Source organism: Euleptes europaea, chromosome 10, assembly GCF_029931775.1.
Source record: "Euleptes europaea isolate rEulEur1 chromosome 10, rEulEur1.hap1, whole genome shotgun sequence".
Classification (NCBI taxonomy): domain Eukaryota; kingdom Metazoa; phylum Chordata; class Lepidosauria; order Squamata; family Sphaerodactylidae; genus Euleptes; species Euleptes europaea.
The window spans coordinates 71,948,549-71,970,694 of NC_079321.1; the positions used below are offsets into that span (position 1 = coordinate 71,948,549).

The 22,146-nt window shown below is 38.4% G+C and overlaps 1 protein-coding gene across 1 annotated transcript in view; it reads right to left on the minus strand.

Moving 5' to 3' along the window:
* Positions 1-1,477: 1,477 nt before the first annotated feature.
* Positions 1,478-22,146, minus strand: part of TBC1D32 (TBC1 domain family member 32) — a 95,258-nt gene continuing 74,589 nt past the window's right edge. Inside the window, exons 28-33 of the mRNA XM_056856625.1 lie at positions 21,822-21,888; positions 15,276-15,391; positions 14,471-14,625; positions 10,949-11,089; positions 7,473-7,661; positions 1,478-1,862 (exon numbers count right to left, since the gene is read on the minus strand). Of these exons, the coding sequence (XP_056712603.1) occupies positions 1,743-1,862; positions 7,473-7,661; positions 10,949-11,089; positions 14,471-14,625; positions 15,276-15,391; positions 21,822-21,888 (788 nt within the window). The 3' untranslated portion in view covers positions 1,478-1,742. The remainder of the gene's footprint in view (positions 1,863-7,472; positions 7,662-10,948; positions 11,090-14,470; positions 14,626-15,275; positions 15,392-21,821; positions 21,889-22,146) is intronic.

Sequence of the window (22,146 nt, forward strand, 5' to 3'; positions counted from 1 at the left end):
AGTAGGTAAAAGTAGAAATAGAGGAGAAGGCCTAGCTGTGGAGCTCTAACGCTGCTTCTCCCTCTGAAGGCAGGAGTAGAACTGGAAGTTTGGGGGCGGTCCTAGCACAGGGACAGGAAGTAAAGGTCTGCGAATCCTGCCTCTCCCTGAGCATAGGAACAGAATACCCCGCTGATCAGATGTCCTTGCAGCTCAGAGAGAGAAGGGCCCATTCTCAGGTCACAAAGGGGAATTAGTCTCTGGGGCAGACTTATTCCGGATGCAGGGTGGTGTGGAAGATTACTGCCACTGGTGGTGGGGTAGTCAGAGAGAACTGCAAGAAGGGATATTTCCCCATACTTCTGGAAGTTCTCTGAGGAGTGAGAGAATTCAAAGTCTCTTCACTCCTGTTAGCCAGGCTGGGAACAGGGTCTGTGAAACTGAATCTGCGAAGAGTTCTGAGAAACAGAACTAAGCATGTAAATTAAGAACTGAAGAAACTTAACCTGAGAAAACATCTAAACTAAAGACAACTCGAGTAACTTTTAAGCTAAATCTAAACTACGCTCTCTCTCTCTCTGAAGGAATCTTGTGTGTCTATATGTTTTTGTGTTTTCCCTCAAATCCAGCCTTTCCCTCAAAACTCCACCTTGTGAATACTGTTTAATAAATTTCCCTGTTTTGTTTGTTATATTTAAGAAGCCTCTTGTGTCAAATTTCTCTCTGAGGTAAAATCTGGTGGGGACTGGTGGAGGAGGGAAAAAAATAATCTCCTCACAATACACTCAGGCTAATGCTTTCCCTCAGCATACACAGGCTGAGAGAGTGGGTACTAAAGAGAGTAAAAGAGGGTGCATCATAACTTGCTTTCATTTTTAGCAAAAACAGTAATTATCACATTTTGAAAATATAAATCATGTAATATTTTGGTTTGCTTTAATAATATGTATCACATTAAGAAGTGTGGGAAGCATTTCCTGTTCACACCCTGACTGATGAAGAATTCTGGAGAACTTGAGAAAGCTTGCACATTGATATTTGGTAAGTCCAAATAAAACTTTTGATTTTGAATTTTTTCTGTGGACCAAGACAGCTGCCTAAATTTTTAGTCCAGAATCAATACAACATATCTTCATAATCTATTAATAATGGTTTTAATTTATTCATTTCAACAATATATGGAATTTCAGGGAGTGGGAGAGCATTGGTAAAAGCAACATTGTTAAAATTGTCTGTAACAGAAACGGAGACCCACTGTGCTTCAAGCGGGAGGAACTGAATATCTATAGCAATCTATCCCAACCTTCCAAGGTTAGTCTAGCAGAATGCAAGAAAGAAGCTCTGCCTTTTCTCATCACTATTAACAATGGCTGAGTTATCTAAAGAATTATTCACATTATTGTTTTTTCCTGTCAAACCTATATGTGATTTAGAACTTTTAGGTAGGAACTGATGGTAAGCAAAATGTAATATTATGGAAATTTCTCCCAGAAAACAGGGTCCTTAAGTAATTCAAGGGCAGGTTCAGAAGCCAAATATAAACAAGGCTATGGTGCCTAGCTAGAAAAAAGAGTTTATTTTCAGACGATCCAATTTAGAGGATGTCATCTTGTGAAAGTTGTATGCTGAAAACACTCATTATTGATTTGGCAGTATGAATGTTTCGAATGAATGCATTTTTACAGAGATATATATAAAATAAACAATCAGTGACTCCTTAAGAACATAACTAAAATGTGAAATGAGATGCTCATTTCCTTGATCTATGTGCTCTGCACTCTAATGTTCTTCATGTCTCTTAGCAGTACTGGTCTGTACGTTAAAGCCAAGCTTTCCATGTATCTGAAGTAATCACTCACTTGAAATCCATGAAGTGCTTCTTCCTGTACATTGCACAAAGAAAACGATTATTAGCTAGGGAAAAAGAGATTTCACACATTCAAACTAATATTTTCTAGCTTTTCCCAAAGGCAGCCCGTTTCATTTTGTCCCCCACTGGCACTTGGTCTGGCATGTAACAATGGAAACAGAACGCTCCACATTGCAAGAAAAGTGAGAAACCTGGTGGCACTCTCCTTTCTAGACACCTTTTTCCAATTACACCTTTGCTAACAGAATGATGAGCATTTCAGAATGAATCTGTTTCTTAGGTCTATTAATATACATCCCTGGAAAGCTTTAAGTGAAGCTTTAAATTGTAAATGACAATTTGTCAATGGAAGTTGAAAACTACTCTTTTGCAGTCTTGACAATGTTTCGTGGTATCTCTTGCATGTCACAAAATATTTTTTGGACAAATTAATCCATCTTAAATAATGGTTAGTGTTAGCTGTTTTGACCTATCATTATTTAAATGCATTCAAAATTGGTAATTGTCTATTACATATAGCAGACAAGTTTACCAGGCTAAAAACAAAACAAACACCCCTACATGTTTGTATTCCTTCCACTGCTGGTGCAGTGCAGACTTGAATTTTGTTTTATTTTGCAAAGAAAAAGGAGGAGGATGTTCACAGTATATCCTTAGTTTGGGGAGTCCTTGACAAACGCGATGGTAAGAGTACAATTAAGTCCGTGTACAATTCCTAGAAGCTAAAAGGACTAAACTGAGGCTGTCGTATTTTGGTCACGTCATGAGACGACAAGGAAAAGACAGTCATGCTAGGAAAAGTTGAGGGCAGCAGGAAAAGAGGAAGACCCAACAAGAGATGGATTGACTCAATAAAGGAGCATATGTTATGCCAATAAAGGTTTTTAAATTGAATTGAATAAAGGAAGCCACGACCTTCAATTTGCAGGATCTGAGCAGGGCTGTCGAAGATAGGACATTTTGGAGGACTTTCATTCATAGGGTCGCCATGAGACGGAAGTGACTTGACGGCACTTCACACACACACACACACACACACACACACAATTCCATGTCTTTGTGTGCAGAATCAGTTGCTAATTTCTTTGCAAAAGAAAAACACAGAATTGTTCTACATGTAAATTTGTATCTAGCTTGTGAGAACTGGACTCATCCAGTTGTCTACTAAACCACTTTAGTCTGTATAAAATGCCAAAAAGATGGGGAATCTGTGTTATGGCTTTGATGAGAAAGAGATGTACGTGATTTGCTTACTGAGCATTATGGGAAACTGTTTTGCTGGGAAGTATGTATGCTACTTACCTAATGAAATCTAACAAAGATTACATTATTGTGAATTATTGTACTGCCTATGAAGCTATTAAAAAGTACATTATCTTCGAACAACCAGGACCCCAGTTACCTCACTAAAGAATGTACCGCTTTCTAAATTTATTAATAGGGAGTTGTAAAACTGGAGAGGAGCAGTTTGTTCTTCCTGGGAAGATGGCAGCAAGAACAGGCAAGTAAGGACATCACCATGCAGGTATTTGGATGTCGAACAGTAAGGAAAGATGAAGTAAGGGGGAGCCTAGAAGCCTAGCTCTTAGATCCAGGATATTAGATTTCAGTGTCATCAATCATTACTTAAATTATTTGATATTTTTTTTATGAAGCATAATGGCAAGAGTTAATATTCCTTTTATTTGATTGACTGGCATTCAATTGCCATGATACTGTAGAGAGATCTATATGCAGACGCAAGAATCCATGCATTAAAACAATGCAGATGTATGGTTGTATTACACCTGAGCCCATTAAACTGGCTAATGCAGAAGGGCATGCACATACATATCTGCAGCCACAAATGACCATGCAGGACTAGGGACCTCAACTTTTTAACATTTCTATTTTAATTATATATTACTAGGTATCCAGGCATTGCATAACTTCCATGTAAGGAACTGGGCCTGGTAGTAATTCTTCCTCACTGAAGGCACTTCTGACAGTGGAATGGAAATTTCCTGCTTTCCACCTCCCAGTGCAGTCTACTGACACCTCAGAAATGCTTTTTGGTAAATTGTGGGAGGGCAGGAACAACATAAGGGGGTGAACTAGGAGTCTGCAGTCAGAGAAAATTGGTGAAAATTACCTAGTGGTGGAAAATTAACCACTGGTTCCAACTCAACACTTTTCATTATAAGGCTGCAATTTACTCCAAAGGAAATCCAACAGGAATTGGAACATAAGAAAAGCTCTGCTGGATCAAAGCAGTGGTCCATCTAGACCAGCTTGTTGTGTCAAACAGTGGCTAACCAGTTACTCTAGCGGGTCAACAAGGCATAGAGGCTGAGGTCTTCCCCTGATGTTGCCTCCAGCACTGGTATTTAGGTTTACTGTCTCTGAATGCAGAAGCTCCCTTTAATCACCACGACTAGTAGCCACGGATAGACTTGTCCTCCATGAATCTGTAATTGCCTTCTGAAACCATCTTTGCCAGTGGCAATCATTACATCCTCTGGCAACAAATTCCACATTTCAATCACTTATGAGTAAAGTATTTTCTTCTGTACATTCTGAATCTACTGTCCATCAACTTCATTGAATGCTTCTGAGTTCTAGTATTTTGGGAGAAGAAGAAACATTCTCTTGGTCCACTCTCTCTACCCCCTGCATAATTTTATGACCATCTATAATTTCTCCCCTCCTTAGTCACCTCTTTTCATAACTGAAAAGTCCAAGACTCTTTAGCCTTTCCTCACAGGAGAGCTGCTACAACCCCTTAATCATCTTGGTTGCTCTTTTCTGTACTTTTTCCAGCTCTGCAATATCCTTTTTGAGATACAGTGAGCAGAACTCCACACCAAATGAGGCTGTAGCACTGATCTATACAGGAGTTTTATAATACTGGCTCTCTTAGTTTCAATTCCTTACTAATAATCCCCAGCATAGAGTTTGCCTTTATCACCACTGCAGCACACTGGGCTGACATTTTCATTGAGATATCCAGTCTTTTCTTCTCTCAGTCTCAGCAAGTTCGCACCCCATTAGCATGTACTCAAAACTGGGATTTTTTTTGTTCCAATATGCATCACCTTATACTTACCTGAATTGATCTTCATTTGCCATATTGTTGCCCACTCACTCAATTTTTGGAAATACTTTTAGAGCTCTTTAAAGTAAGCCTCAGCTTTTACCATATTGAATAATTTTGTGTCATCTGCAAACTTGGCCAGTACTCACCTTCCATTTCAATTCTGAACAAATTAAATATTGTTTCTTGGGGGACTCCACTACTCACTTCCCTCCATTGAGAGAACTGTCCCTTTATTCGTATTCCTGTCATTTAACCAAATTTTAATCCATACAAAGACCTGTCCTCTTATTCCATGACTGCTAAGCTTACTCAGTAGTCTTTGGTGAAGTACCTTGTCAGAAGCCTTTTGAAAGTCCAAGTATATCATGTCTACCAGGTCACCATTATCTACATGCTTGTTCACTTTCTCAAACTCCAAAAGTTGGTGAGGCAGAACTTACCATTGCAGAAGCTATGCATATTTTCTTTCAGCTGGCTTTGTTCTGCCATGTGCCTAATAATTCTACCTTTGATTGCAGGTTCCACTAATTTGCCTGGGACAGAATTAGGCTAACTGGCCTGTAACTTCCTGGTTCCCCTCTGGTGTAACATTTGCTACTCTCCAGTCTCTGGTACAGTGGCTGATTTTATTGACAAGTTACATTCTGGTTAGTAAATCAACCATCTCACATATGGAGTTCCCTCAGCCCCTTGGGGGTATGCCATCAGGACCCAGAGACGACTTGGTTTTTAATTTCCCCAATAGGTCTAGAATTTCATCTCTCCTCACCTCAGTTTGGTTCAGTAGGGTGTTCTGGAAGTCTGGTTATTAAACTAAGCTATTTTGACAGAGGACATCAATTAAAACTTTGCTCTTTCCTTACAAACATTTATTTTCCTCATTTGTATAATACAGTCGGTCTTACTATTCCATTTAAATTTGTTCAGTGCAATTTTAATGAGAGTTTTATCATTTTTTGACCTATTATTTGGCCTGTATGTCTTAAGAACCATTAAATTTTGATGGCCTGTCATCAGATGTTAGCATTCATTTTATTAGAAGGAAGCATAGCTCTGGTCTGTTGTCACCTACTATATAATGAGGATTACAGGTCTGTCATGATGTTTTAAAATTAATGTCAAAGATTTTATATTAATGGTATACTTGGCAACATACATTATACAAAACGGCTGTTATGGACAGACAGCAGTTAATAGCATGCTTCAACAATTAATCTGATATTTCTTGCTTTAAAATATTATACAGGTCAGTAGTTTATATTTTTAAAAATCATCTTTGATTCTAAAGTTATGGATGTCAAACAGGCCTTATCAAGTTTAATATTCAGAATGTTCCAAGTCATCCCCTTTGTCCAGGTATAGAAATCCAGTTCAGACTTTCACTCTGCACATTGTTCTAAAAGGTCAAGGACAGATAATAAATCTTACAAAAAACAGCTTTTGGAAAATAGGAGTGAGGAAAAACAGTCTAACCACCTGATTAGATGCTTCTTCGTCTACCAAAACTTCAGTTTTGAATTACCCAATATCTCCTTAGTATAGCAATAGTCTCAGAAATGAAATACGGTCTTGATTTTCCTTCTTTGAGCTGGTGTAGCAGAGTAACTGAAAGACTAAGCAGTAGCTCAAAAACCCTACCCCCACTATTTTGAATCTTGTGTCTGCCATCAGTTCATTACACATTATATGGCTTGAGGTTAGCCACTCACTCTCAGCCTCAGGACTGCATCTACAGCATGGTCATATTGATCTATGTTACTGGATTATTGTAAGGTTTAGCAGCATGAACATTCTAAGGCATTATACAGGGTTGGGGGCCTCTAAGAACAGACTGACATGTAGAGTGGAAGCCAACAGCAACAGAGAGGAAGCAGAAATCCCTTTCCCTTCTTCAAGTTATTGAGCTGTTATGGGAGAGCTCATACAGGACGGTAGGATGAAGCTGCATCCCACCCTATTACCCAAACCCCTAGAGGTTTTTTTGGGAGGTTTGGGGAAGGAGGCTCAAAAGGCAAAGAGGAGAGAACTGTTCCCAGATCTCATTTTGTTCACGATTCATTTAATCTAACCTTGTGAATTTTATAAACTGACCAAATATCTTAATAATAAAAAGCAGTTATCACTTCTGCACAGTAACATAAAACTAAAACTTTATGGTTTTATAAGACAAGTCCCACTGATTTAGATATAAGGTCCATCTACTTCAATTTTTTTGTTTCCAGTAGTGGTCAGACAGATGCCTTTGGGAATTCAGAAGCATGGCATCTTGTTTAATGTTCATCAAGGTTTGCTACTCATCAATAACTGCATGTCCAGAAGAAGCTTTTAGGGTCTATCCTGAGTTCTCAATGGAATGAAATCAGCAAGAATCTATTCTATATTACCAGTGTCCCTTTTTTCTCTAGAGGATAAAATAGTTTCATTTACCATTTGCAAAGAACACAGATGTTTATTTTTAGCTTGATTTTCTTAGTAGCATTATACATTTAAAAATTATTTGCTGCTAGCCTGTTATTGAAAATAAAGGACAGAATTTTTAAAAATTACTTTAAGAAAAACTTGGAGATCCTGGTTCTGTGTATGCTGAAGGATTTCTTGCTGTAGATGTTTGAACACAGATATACACATATATATTTGATAGTCAGGGCCAAGGAAAATGCAAATAGCAATGTAATGGCAGATCTCACTCCAGTCCATATAATTCCAGAAGCACTGCATTAACCACTGCTGGCAGATCTAGAAAAAAGTTCCAAAATATAACCCATTACTGAAGCCTCAATGATCTTTCATAACATAACTGATTTTTGAGAGTCTATTCTAAGATTCATTTTATTATCAGTCATCATCATTAGCAACAAGAAAGGACAGTCTCAACTTGGACAAAGCCCATTTAGTGAAACTACTGATTTTAAGCCTTATTTAGACAGCTCATGTTTAGCTCACTCATGTTTCTGTTACTTCCCTCACTGTTATATACCACAGTCTCCCTCTGCTGTAGGCACATGTGCTTCTATAAGCAACTTCTTGTTATTTTCTACTCCATAGTATCTTCTATCAAAGGGTTAAATAATGGTGACTAGGAAAGGGGACAGAGACTGGCTGGAGAAGCAGGGATCTGAAGGAGGATGGGAAGGAGAGAAGGGGGCCGTGGCCAAAGTGGAATCAATCTTTCATTATTAGACTGTTACATCCCAATGATGGAAAGAAAAGATGTAGCTACTCTATGGTCAAGAAGCTAAGACAGTGACTCCTGGCTATCTCATAATGCCAACCCATGCAGAAGATGTCTTCCATTCTGTGTCTAGGCGCAAGCCCCATGTTTACTCTGATTTGTACCACCAGGGAAGCATGGTTTATATCAGTGCTGTCCTGATTAGCAAAACCTCCCCTTCTGGCCCTAACAGGCATCATTATGCTCCTGTCAGAGGACAGCAATGGAATCCATAGCTATTAGCTCTGATAAAAGTCAATTGGAGAGAAAAAACTACTATGCAGGCTCAAATGTCTCTTCTTAACAGTTTCTTTTAAAAAATTACCATTTATATGTAATTAATGTGTTTTACTTTAAGAGGTGTTTTATGCCTTTGTAATAAATGGTATGTCTTTCCTGACAAAATATTTAGGTATTAAACTGATTTTTGAAAACTCCTATTTTAACAACTGTTGCTTTTGTTACTAAATCAATCTGTTTAATCTCTAGTGTAACCATATTTCATTTACCTGTGCATTATCAATTTTCTGTTAATCAGCCTGGTTAGTATTTGGATGGGAGACTACCAAGGAATACCAGGGTTGTTATGCAGAGGAAAGCACTGGCAAACCACCTCTGTTAGTCTCTTGCCATGAACCCCAAAAGGGGTCACCATAAATTGGCTGCGACTTGAAGGCACTTTACACACACAAGTATTTACAAAACTGAATCAGCCAAAAGCACTGGGTTTTTAATCTCATGGCAAAGGTAAGCTTTAGAATGGATACATTTATAAGCATTAATATTTCTTTTTTACACCAAAGGTTTCCCCCCCCCCCAAACAAATTAGTGATATATATGTGTTTGGTTATGATAACCAAACCATGACAGAGAGAGGATATTTACCTCCTTTTTCCTGCAGTCCCTGCACTCTACAAAAAAGTCACTCCCAGGGATCAGGTGGCCCTCAAGAACAGCATGAGATGTGGTGTGGGAGGCAGCACTGTAGAGAAGGGAATCAATGGAGATCCCTTTCCCCCTCAAGTAGAGCAACAGCTCATGTAAGAGCAAAGGGGATTTCTGCTCATCTCCACTTCTAACTGTAGCCCCCTCCACTGTCCCCATACAATTCCCTATAGTCCCCTGATCCTCAGCAGTTTCTTTTCATGGAGTGCAAGGGGCTGTAGAAAGAAGGGATGGCTGGCAAATATCCCTAATGAACAGTACAATGGCTAAAACAGATATATTAATAAAGACCCCAAAGAATAACATACAACAATAATAATCATGCAAAATACATATTCATTAATCATTCAGTAACAATATATATGCAGCTATGAACAAGTAAAGACAACAATAAGAAGTTTGATCACTTCGAGACCATAATAGGAAAATTTCCAAGAAGTGAACACGCTTGGCAGATGATCACTTCTGGAGTGAAGGAAGGGTGCCAAATTGGTTCTTGAAGGTTATCCGGGCTGTGTAACCGTGGTCTTGGTATTTTCTTTCCTGACGTTTCGCCAGCAGCTGTGGCAGGCATCTTCAGAGGAGTAACACTGAAGGACAGGGTCTCTCAGTGTCAAGTGTGTAGGAAGAGTAATATATAGTCAGAAAGGAGTTGGGTTTGAGCTGAATCATGTTCTGCAAAAAGTAACAAAGGTAATGTGCTAACCATTGTCCTGTAATTATCAAGATAATGTGCTAATGAGGGTGTGGTATGTTAATATGGAACCATTGTATCCTGAAGTGATCTGTTAATGTGTGAAATCCAAAGCTAAACTGCATGGCTATTGTTGACTGTAGTCTTTGTTAGTCTGGAGGTTTTCAAGACAGGAAGCCAAGCCTTATTCATTATTCATTCTTAAACTCTCTAGAGAGTTGACTGTAGTCTTTGTTAGTCTGGAGGTTGACTGTAGTCTTTGTTAGACTGTAGTCTATTGTTGACTGTAGTCTTTGTTAGTCTGGAGGTTTTCAAGACAAGAAGCCAAGCCTTATTCATTCTTAAACTCTCTAGAGAGTTTAAGAATGAATAAGGCTTGGCTTCCTGTCTTGAAAACCTCCAGACTAACAAAGGCTACAGTCAACAATAGCCATGCAGATTAGCTTTGGATTTCACACATTATCAGATCATTTCAGGATACAATGCTTCCATATTAACATACCACACTCTCATTAGTACATTATCTTGATACTTACAGGACAATGATTAGCACATTACTTCTGCAGGACAGAACTCAGCTCAAACCCACCCCTCTCTGACTCTTCCTACACACTTGACACTGAGAGACACTGTCCTTCAGTGTTACTCCTCTGAAGATGCCTGCCACAGCTGCTGGCGAAACGTCAGGAAAGAAAATTCCAAGACCACGGTTACACAGCCCGGATAACCTACAAGAACCAATGAACTCTGACCGTGAAAGCCTTCGACAATATTAAGGGTGCCAAAGTTCAAAATACAGATTAATAAGCAACTGTGATGTAGAACAAGCAGCTTAAAAGCTGTTATTATACACTTATCTTTATGAAAGGAAGATTGTTTATGCACATATCTCCTCACTGCAACAGTATATACTATTCAGGCTAATGATGTCTACTACACAAAACGGCAGAAGAATCCAGACTTCTGTTCCATTCCAACTACTTTCATTCTTCTGTTGCTTGTTTTATATCACTGTTGCTTATCAAAACTCGTTATATTTTAGTAATTTTTAAAAAACTTGAATTTTGTTAAAAGTGTTTTTACAGAAAAGAAAAAAAACACACGCAAACACATACACATAATAAATTAGTACGGAAAGCCATCATAAAAGGAATGCTACAAAGAAGAAATCACCTGTGATGGAGCGAGGCCAGACATATGGAAAGCGGAAAAGACAAGGGGCAACTCAGCCTTCAGCAGCCTCTCGACGTAGTGTGCACTGCAAAAATAGACTGGATGGATGCCAGATGCTGCTGTGTCAACAGGCAAGTGAATCTGACCAAATGAAGCAATAACATGAAGAATATGATGCCTTCTCAGTCTAAATTCAAATACAGAACAACACTGTGCCCTGATTTGTGGAAGCCATGCAGTTATGTAATGCTTATGTACGTTCCCCTTTCCCGTATTTTCCCTATCCTTTCCCTTTATAATAAAAAAAGAAAAAAGTACACACATAATAAACTAGAGGTAAATTAGTGAATATTAGTTAAGGTCCAAAGTTTGGTTTGTGTGAGTAGCAAGCACATCAACAGACTCCTCCTTGCCAGCTGTAGCCCTCCCCCAACCAAATCCCCCACCGTTCCTGAAGGTGACCCTCATGACTGGCTTTTCAGGAGGGGCCACAGGGAGCTACAAATGGAGGTGAGAAAATCCTGTTTTGTGAGTAGAACTCAATTTGTATCCCGGCACATTATTTGGTGCCAACTGTACTTATTTGGGAAAAGACAGTAGAGAAATAAGCTATGCAGAGGAAGAAAATGGCAAACCACCTCTGCCCCCCCCCCCTCTTGCCTAGTACACCGCATGGATGGGATTGGCATGAGTCAGTTGTGACTTGATGGCATGTACTTCTTATTTCAGTGCTGAGTAAATCCTAGATCAGGAGTGAGTTTTTATTATGCATTTATTTGGAATATTTATATGTTGCTTGTCTACTGGTACCCAAGGCCTTTGCAAAGGAGAGAGTTTAAAAACACCCCCCTCCTTTAAATCTGTTAAAATTTTAATGGCAAAAAATTGGGCTGGAACCCCTTTTCATCTCTGAGACATGAATGGAGGATTGGGAAGATGTAACATGGAAAAAAATCTTAACCTCAGTGCTCAGATGGTAACTCACACCACTGAAGTCTTGGTATGCTGACATGTCACAAGTGGGAAATTATACTGGCTCTGTTGTTGATATGTGTAAGTAAACTTTTGTGACACCATTTTCTAATATATAATCAAGTGTAGCTTTGACAAAAGGATGTGATAGGATCTTAAAAATAATTCACACATGAACATTTGTGTCAAATGAATCTTCTTATAGCTAAGGAAGCAACTTGAAATGCTAAACTATTCAGGCCACAGCTAGCACTACAAACCAATTTAATATTTTTTTCTGTACAACATTGCTATTTTGTGCCTTTTAATGATTTTATAATAAAACAAAGCTAATAATATAAAGAATGAGCTAAAACTGAGCCATAATAATAAAAAGGCCATTCAATGGTTCTATCTACACGCAGAATTTAACACTACTAATAAAGTGTGTTTTATTGCTCAATTTAAAATTCAATAATATTACCACTGCCTTCCGTCTGTTTCCACCCCCACCCCCTGCTATCAGATAGCTATTTGAGCAGATGTCAAACCTATATTTTTCCTGAAAGAACTTTTACAGGGCAAATATTCTTGCTCCTGTATTCACACAAATTAATGCATCAGGAGCCATTCCAAAATCTTGGAGACATACTATTATCATCCCAATCTTTAAAAAGGGTCATCGCTCTGACCCAAACTGTTATCGCCCAATCAGCCTTTTGTCTTGCTTAGGCAAATTGTATTCCTCCTACTTGTTAAAGAGGCTGTTGGACTGGGTTGAGAGTAATGACATCCTTGGCTGGGAACAGATTGGCTTTAGAAGGGGTTGGTCTGTCACGGACCACTGTTTAGTGCTCTCCCATCTAGCCGAGAAATATTCCTCCCCCCGAAATGGCACCCTTTATGCGGGTTTTATGGATCTTAAGGGAGCTTTTGATACCATCCCGAAGGAGAGGCTATGGTTAAAACTATCACATTCTACTATGGATAGGAGGTTACTATGGCTTATACAGCAATTTCATACTGACCTCACAGCTCAGGTTCGCTGTGGCAACCAAGGAGAACTAACCGAGCCCTTTGAACTGGTCAAGGGAGTTAGACAAGGTTGCCTCCTTGCTCCTCTCTTGTTTAATCTATACCTGAATGATACGGCAACCAATTTCTCAGAGTTTTGCCACCCCCAAAAGCTTGTAAGTCATCCCACCTCAATTCTACTCTATGCTGATGATGCAGTTCTCCTGTCCCGCACAAGAATTGGTTTGAAAAGGTCTTTGCAAACTTTTTCTGAGTACTGCTCTAGGGAAGATCTTAAAATAAACCATCATAAATCTAAGATTATGATCTTCACTAAGAGGAGAAAAATGCCTCTTTTTCGCTGGGTATTAGATGGCTTTGAGGTTGACCAAGTCAAGGAGTTTGTTTACCTTGGCATTCTGTTTTCCCATAACCTAAATTGGAATGCCCATCAAAGAGCAGTGTCCAACAAAATCAAACCTGGGGTTGGTGCTATTGTCAATTTTTTTCACACCAAAGGTGGCAAATATATTCCAGGGGCTATTCAGGTTTTTAACCTCAAAATTACCCCAATTATCCTCTTTGGCATTGCCATCTGGATTACAGTCATCAATGAATCTATAGATCGTCCACTGCTTCAGTTCTTACGAAAACTCCTAAATGCCCCTCAATGTGTTGCTGGCGTTACTCTTCGTTCCGAGTTTGGCCAAATGTCACTTGAAGCTAGGGCGTGGTTGGCCGCCTTTAAACTACACCTTAAACTGTGCTTTAGCACTGAGGGGTTCCTAGCTTCTCTGAAGCATGACCCTTTTAAATCCTCATGGCAAAAAAATCTTAGATGAGAAATTGGAGTTGTTGGGCTTCTCGCAGGATATGTTATTAGATCTTGGGAAAACTGAAGCTTTTACCAAAATTAAAAAGCGCATTAAAGAGCTCGATTATAACAGCACTACTTTTTGTGCTCGTCGCGTCTGTTCATCCCAGTTCTTCGGAATAACCTCCACTTGGTCTGCCTGCCTATACATATTATCTGACAACTCCTCGTCTCTGTAGAGCTTTTTGCTTGGCTAGATTGAATGCTAACCCTTCTATGGTAATGCAGGGCAGAATTCTGAATATACCATACTCAGACAGGATCTGCCCTTGCTCTTCTGGCTCTATTGACTCATTAGCCCATGCCCTTTTGGAATGCCGCTTTTATGAGGAACTTCGATCGCACTATATTTCTCCCCTTTTAATATACAAATCCAATGCCTCTGTGACTGACATAATGCCTTTTTACTAAGCGATAGGGACCCCAAGGCTACATTGTCAGTGGCAAGATTTGTTTCAATCCTTATATCCCTCCAAAACTAGATATATGCTGCTCAAGATCAATTGATCAAGGAGCTTCTAAGGGATAAAAGGAAAGGAAAGAACTTTTACAGGGCAAATATTCAGTTTAAAAACATTTAAGCGAATGATTATTTTAAGAAAAGGAAAGCTTCTGTATTAACAAAATTAATTTAAAATGTTCAAAGTAATCTTGTGAAGATGAAACATCTTTTGAAGTCTTACAGAACTATGTAGTCGTGGCATCCAAAGGAATGCAGAGACAAGAAGATTGGAGAACTGTTGAAGAAATGTTAATGTTTTCTCTTTGTTTCCCATCATTATTAGAAAGACAGAAGATGCAAACCAGTCATAGCTTACATATCCTCCCTGAAGACTGCCTGTACAAACAAGTTAAGGAAATCCGACGTTTCTCCTTTATTGGTGACTAAAGAAAAGAATGGAAGTCAAAAAGTCAGAGTGTGCAATAAAAATCACCATCTCAATCCAGAAACCCTTTTTTGATATTTAAACACTAGCCTGAAGCAGAGTTTTTGGGAGCTCTCTACTAGTTTGAATGATGTTTTGGGACTGTGTTGATGGACTTTATTTATGCTGGATTTCTGTAGCGGTTTTTATTTTTGTAGCTTAGAACTATGGATTTTAGCTTACTATTTGTTGGTAACCTTGGTGAATGCTTCAGTCATACATGGGATTATGAATATTTTAATAGATATAATAAGTATGTGAAAACATACAGGTTCCCCTATTCATTCCATTGGTGAAAGCAAATGTTTTGTGCAGATTATTCATCTCCTTTCTACACTGGGAAGAAGTCATTGTAGGTGGGAAAGTTCCACATAACTATCTGGACTGGGTATAACAGCTTTAGAGAAATCAATCTTTACAGTAAATAATATGTTATGCTATTCCCACATTCATATCACAAATATGTCCCTTTCTAGTTAATATGCATAGAAACTCTAAGTTCAAGAAAACAAATAGTTATTGACAGTTGCAGTGGCTAAATACCTGGTCAAGAAAAGGATACGTAGTGATGACTTTACAGGTGTTTGTTGTTGCTTCAAAAATTTATCACAATGCATTAATACTTGGCATAGATCATTTTCAGCATTCTCTCTCAGCAGGGTCAAACGTTTGCCATAACTAAAAAAAACCCAACAACTTTAAAGAGAAATAAAATATGGTTTCATTAAAAAAAATCAATTCAGATGTTCACAATCCAGTGGTTTATAATCCAACCGAAAAGCCATTTATGAATCTTTAATCCACACTATATTTAAAGTCAACATATGCTTGGTAATGCATCTGAAGCAATTTCTTTCTAAATTTGCTAACTTTTTCAGGCAAAGTAATACTATTGTTTTATATAAAACAGTGGCCTGATTCCAAAGAGCTACTCTGGCTCATGCTAGAAATTTGCATTAGCCCGAAGGGCTTTTTTTTTTTTTTTTTTACGTTTTTCTTTGAATAGCTTGGAAATCCATGTCACAAATTGCTTTAAAAACTCTCCTCAATTGTCAAATTAGTTTGCCATGTTGCCTGGAGATGCTGCTGTTTTAAGAGAAACAAGTCAAAAGGCCCATTGGAGTCATGGAACTAGCTTCACAGTTCTTTGGATCCTAGACTCTATTTACAAGTCTGAATACAAAATTTTAACAGAACAGTACTGTGCATTTATTTATCTGTATTCGCTGACACTCAAGACAGATTACACAGTGAAAGCCAATACAATGAACAGGATGGGATATAAATTGCTTCTTTGAATAGGATTACTATTGCAGAAATCTGAAACCAAGCAAAAATCTGAGACAAATCATTAGTATTAACATGACACATTAAACAATGCAGAAATAATATAGTACGATATAATACAGTAACAGATAGTACATACTATACACAGTGGTATAATCCACAGTCACTTTCTGTCCTTAAAGCATATTTAGAAAACATTCCTTTATAGTATAGTTCTGTTACCTGTATAAAAATGCCCACCTACATAATTCAGGTTTGCATAGTCTGCAGAATGCAGGACAGGGGCATCTGACTGAGACCTATAGTAGTTACTATAAAAGGTAAAGGTCCCCTGTGCAAGCACCAGGTCATTCCTGACCCATGGGGTGACGTCACATCTCGACGTTTTCTAGGCAGACTTTGTTTACGGTGTGGTTTGCCAGAGCCTTCCCCAGTCATCTTCCATTTACCCACAGCAAGCTGTGTACTCATTTTACTGACCTCAGAAGGATGGAAGGCTGAGTCAACCTTGAGCCAGCTACCTGAAACCAACTTCTGTTGGCATCAGTTTGTACCACTACTTTTTCAGGGAGATTTCTTCCAAGGAAACAACATGAATAGAAGTTTGGAAAAACAATGATATCCAAGATATGCCATAACCTTCCTTGGATATCCAATAGCTTTTTGCATTATCCTCATGCTAAGTGGAAATAAATGGACACATTTTACAAATCCCTACAGCCCACAAGAAACTACAACAGGAATAATAATTCAAGTCACTCAAGCTGTTACTAAAATCAGCTGATAGCACAGGTACATGGTACCACAAAGAAGAAATTAACTCTAAAGCCCAATGCTGAAGTACAATGAAAGGCTAACTTGTTTTCTTTTCAGTAAGAAGTATCTCCTATTTAAAACAATGAACTACAACATTTGGGGATGGAATCCGTTTTATTCTTTCTTCAAGTCACCTCCCTGTGCATGTCTAACTATACAAAGGAAACCCAAGTATCACTCTTAAACCATAAAGAGAACAGACTTTAAGCTCTCCAAGGTGTAAGAGTGATACAGTTCATTACTACAGAAAGTATTTTAAAATGTTACCAAACAGTTTGAGTATGGTTCTTCTAAAGTTGGCTTTTATATGCCGACTTTCTCTACCACTTAAGAAAGAATCAAACTGGCTTCCCTTCCCCTCCCCATAACAGACACCCTGTGAGGTGGGTGAAATGATTCACTGTATTGAACTGATGGACTAAAATAACTGAAGTCATTCTAATAAAATAAAATATATTTTAGACACATACAAGGGAAACATATTGACAGCTCCAACGAAAAAAACATAATTGTTGGAAACAAGGAAGATTACTAGTCCTCCGTACAATTAACGTGAGCTTGTATTGGTAACAGATGCTTTAATCATTTTTTTAATAATTTTTAATTTTCTAAAACATATAAACACACATATCAACAATAATAAAAGTCATCAAGTTAAAAAATTAAAAAGTAAAAATAATTAATTATTGTTAAAATTACAAATATATTAAATATAAAAAATATGACTTCCCCTTCATCTCTGTCTATCTTTATAAATTTGCGTACTCTTTTGACAACAGTTCTAATCCTTATATTACTAAATAACTATGAATATGTAATTATATTTAAAGCAATCATAGAAATTTTATAAAAATATATAATTCATAAGTATCTATAATCTATCATATAATCCATTATCCCAGTGAGTATATATTCAATTATAGAAACATTCTTAAAAATAGTATAAAATGGATTAGATCAGAGAATAACCCTCAGATTTCCCCATTTGCAATTCATTTTCACAATACATTCTCCAAGCCTCCCACTCTCCCATAAATTGTATATTATCTTTTTGGTTAATCAGTGCTGTAAGTTTAGCCATTTCCACCAATTCTAACATTTTTTGTATCCAATCTGTTTTGTCTGGAATATTCGATGATTTCCACTTAGCTGCATAAACCAGTCTTGCAGCCATGGTGGCATACATTAAAAATGTTCTTTGAGTCAAAATAGAGTTCGGTATCATACTAAGCAACATAATCTCTGGTGTTTTAGGTATATTGTTCTGTATTATCAGTCTTATTTCATTGTAGATCACGTCCCAAATTTTTTTTGCTTTGTCGCAGGTTCACCACATATGGTGAAATGAACCTGTTTCTACATTACACTTCCAACATTTTGGAGACATTGTATTGTAAATTGTCGCCATCTTTTTGGGTGTTAAATACCATCTATAAATCATTTTATAAATGTTTTCTCGTAAAGATTGCGCAAGCATCATTTTCATATCTTGAGACCAAAGTCTTTCTCATTTGTCCAGTAATATATCATGGCCCAAAGTTTGGCCCAGATAATCATGGAGGGTTTGATCCGGTCTTGTTCACAATGAATTTCCAATAATAATTTATACATCTTGGAGATTAGATGATCGTTTGTGTCCAATAATGCTTTTTGGGTGATTTATTTTTAGAAAATCCTGTTTTCAAATCTTGTAAATAAACAGAATTAATCCGGTGAAAATGAAACCAGGTCAATAAGTCTTTTACTTCCTCATAATCTTTCAATAAACATTTGTTACCCTCCCATTTCAAAGTTCCTGATACGTAACAAACTGTGCAGGCCTAAGTGGACATAGAGTCAACATTTCTTGTGATGATCTTGTAACTGTATCCTCTTGAGAATGTATGGCATCAAGTTGTCTTTCACGTCCTTCCATCTTCTTCACTTCTTTTTGTTCTTCCATCACTTTTTTAACTGAAGCATCCATTGTCTTCATATCTTCTTTCATTGTTGTAACTTGGACCTTCATATCCTTGATGTCTTCTGTCACAGCATCAAGTTTCTGGTTCATAGCTTGTGTAGATTGGCTTAGAGTAGTAATCATGGAGGTCAGTTGTGCCATTTGAGAGGACATTTGTTCATGTTGTTTTGCAAATGTCTCAGATTGTTTGGCTAACATTTCTTGTATCTTCTTTTCCATGGTTGTATCTTGTAGGGTTTCTTTAAGTTTGGAAAATGCAGGACTATGCAGAGAACCAGATCTCTGACGGGCTCCAGACATTTACAGCATTTACAGGCTCCAGACATTTACAGGCGCGGAGCGCGCAGATGTTTTTATCGGCTCCCTGTAGCTTGTTATTCAAGGTGAAAACAAAAGAGATCAAATGACTCACTTGGATTTCTGGAGATGAGATTTTCCTTTGTGATGTAGATCTTTGATGGTAATAGATAGAGGAGGATTGAGCCTAATGCCAAAGGAGCGTTCGTGGCGATGTTGTTTCCCTCAGTGCCGGCGGGACAGTCATCCAGACCTCCGGGGGACTTAAGAAAGCTCCCTCAGAGAGTTTGGGAGTCAAACCGCTCTTCTCGGCTGAGGGTTGTTCCTGCTTCCCGGATCACTATTTAGGAACCGGGTTGGGGTGCTTAACAGCACCTCAAATCAAACGCTTCTTGGATTTCCCCGGGAGAACCCAAGAAACGTGGCGCTCAGTCCAGCATCTCTACCGGAAGTGCAGATGCTTTAATCATTTTGAAAAGAATCTAAACCCCATTGTTTTGCTAGTGAATAAAAGATCAAAAAAGTAACACATGTTATTAATTTATTTTGGAGGCTCCATCTATTGCAGAATACACTGATATAATTCCTCAAAAGAATGAGTTGCTGGAACTAATGCCTCCCTGCTGCATTCCAAGCATAATTTACAGAGCTTCTCTGGACTTTAAAAGACCAAAAAGGACCTGATTTCTACGTACCAAGGAAACTACCTTTATCCCAAGAATACACTTGTGAATGAACCAAGTACCCTTCTAACTACCGCAACTAGTTTGTCTACGGTAAAAACACTGGGATGGATCCTACTCCTATGATGGTAATTATATTGAAGCAAATATTTTAACATATCTATAAATGAAATATGTCGTGTTGGCAAAAAAACCTGGTATTGTTATCTGGGAGATCATCATCATTTATCTCCAGTCCTTCATTGCAGTTTGGGATGTTTGATTTATAATGGGTCATTCTACTTTAGTGAATGCCATATCTTTAAAATAAGGGTAATGAATACTGCGCTTAATTATGAAAAGGTTGTAACAGATTGTTTAATACTATTCCTGGGTTAGAGCCAAAGGTACTTCTGCTCATTCTGGAATGATAGTCTGCAATTTTCACTTGCAGTTCTTTTGGATTCAGTCAATCATACATTTGTTGCAATCCAGGAAAAGCACTTACATGAAAAAAGATTTAGATATGAATATATAGCCGTCTCAACTGAATTTGCAAATAGCTTTATTCACTAAAGGAAGATTAAAAATATTTTGCAGAGGCAGGTATTGCAGAAGTGACAGTAGAAAAAAAGTAAGGGTACAAATGCAAAATCCCCTGTGGAATGTTGTGGTTCATGTCTATTATCCAAATAATATTTGCTAGATTTGACTAATCTACCTTTTTGATCTGAAATCACTAATAAGCAAAATGAAACATTGTAATCTTATATTCTAATAGCAAAGTTGGCCAAATCTGAGGATACTGAAATTCGGTAATTGGAGCTGTGAACAGGCAAGACAGATTTTTATACAAACCTGATAAATGCCCCAGGATTGCAGAAAAATCTGAAATCTAACCCCCCCAAAAAAATACATTGAGGGCTTTTAAAAAACCACAAATGATAAAAGAAGCACCTGTATCTTTAACAAATGATTCCCTTAGTGGTTTTTGCTAGGCAACCACAGGCTTTCAGGCTGGGTTTCATTGAGTAAAAGACGGGGGAGGGAGCAGGATCTTTTCCAGGGCTGTTTTGGACTTTGAGGGAGGACTCATTGGGGATAGGCCTAGCTAGGGTTGCCAGCTCCAGGTTTGGAAATTCCTGGAGATTTTGGAATGTAGTCTGAGGAGAGCAGTGTTTAGGGAGGGGAGGGGCCTCAGCCAGATATTAGGCCATAGAGCCCACCCTCCAAAGCAGCCATGTTCTCCAGGGGGACAAATCTTTGTGTCTAGAGGGCTGAGATATCTCCACGTCCCACCGGGAAGTTTGCAAACCTAAGCATGGCAGCAACCACTGGGTGAGCTGATACCACTTGACTTGCAGGACTGCTTGCTACTATTCAACAGCAGCCACCCTATGAAAGCCAGTGTGGTGTTAACAGTTAGAGCTTCAGAGTAGGGTCTGGGACACCTTGCTGTGGAAGCTCAATGGGTAATTTTGGACCAGTCACGTACTTCAACCCTTAAAGGGTGGTTGTGAGGATTAAAAAGGAGGAGAGGAGAATAATGTCTGCTGCTTTGGTCCCCATTGTGGTGGGGTATAAATGAACTAAATATATAATGAATATAGTTGAAGCTGGGAGGCAGATAAAGGTAGGTTGGTGAATGGTTGAGAAGGAATGAGGAAGGGAACTTGAAGCGGATACGGGGGGGTTGCCAGGAGGAGGGAAAGACAAAATAGTGCAGGGAGTGGGATATAGGGGAAAGTGATCTCCCACCACACAAGTCTTTGATTTCCCACCACACAAGTCTACCATGTGAGTGGGCCTGGCCCAGTGGCTGGCACTACACAACTGGGCCATAGTTTTTCTAGGTAGAGGCTGTGGGGGGCAAGTATAGCTGAAGACAGATGGTAGATAAAGGTAGGTTGGCTGTTGGGTGGGAAGGAGAGAAGGATGCAAGAAAAAGGGAGAGTCTATGGGGGCTTTTAGGAAAGGGAAAGAGGAAATAGTGGGAGAGGGGGAAATGAGATATCTCCCGCAAGTCCTTGCGGGTTTCCACTTATAATTTTATAATACCCGAGTAAAATATTTTGATGCTGCATACCTGATAGTCATCTTAATGCCAAGCTGCTGTACAGATGTAAGGCTTTTAGTTGTAACATTTGCATCAGCTAAAAACAAAAGAAGAGGATGAATACATTTTGTAATATAATGATGGTTTTAATTGAAACAAAAGTAATATTGTCCCATCTTTTAATCTAAATTTCTAAGCACTTGGTTGTCTTTGAAATACTATCCATCATCTCCATGAAAGAAAAATAAATCAAAAGAAGCAAACAAAGGTTAAAATAAGAGGTCAGCCTATTTTTCAAGCGAAAGCTACCCTTCAGATTGCTCCTTTAGGAACAGAGGATGTCCAGAATAGTTTC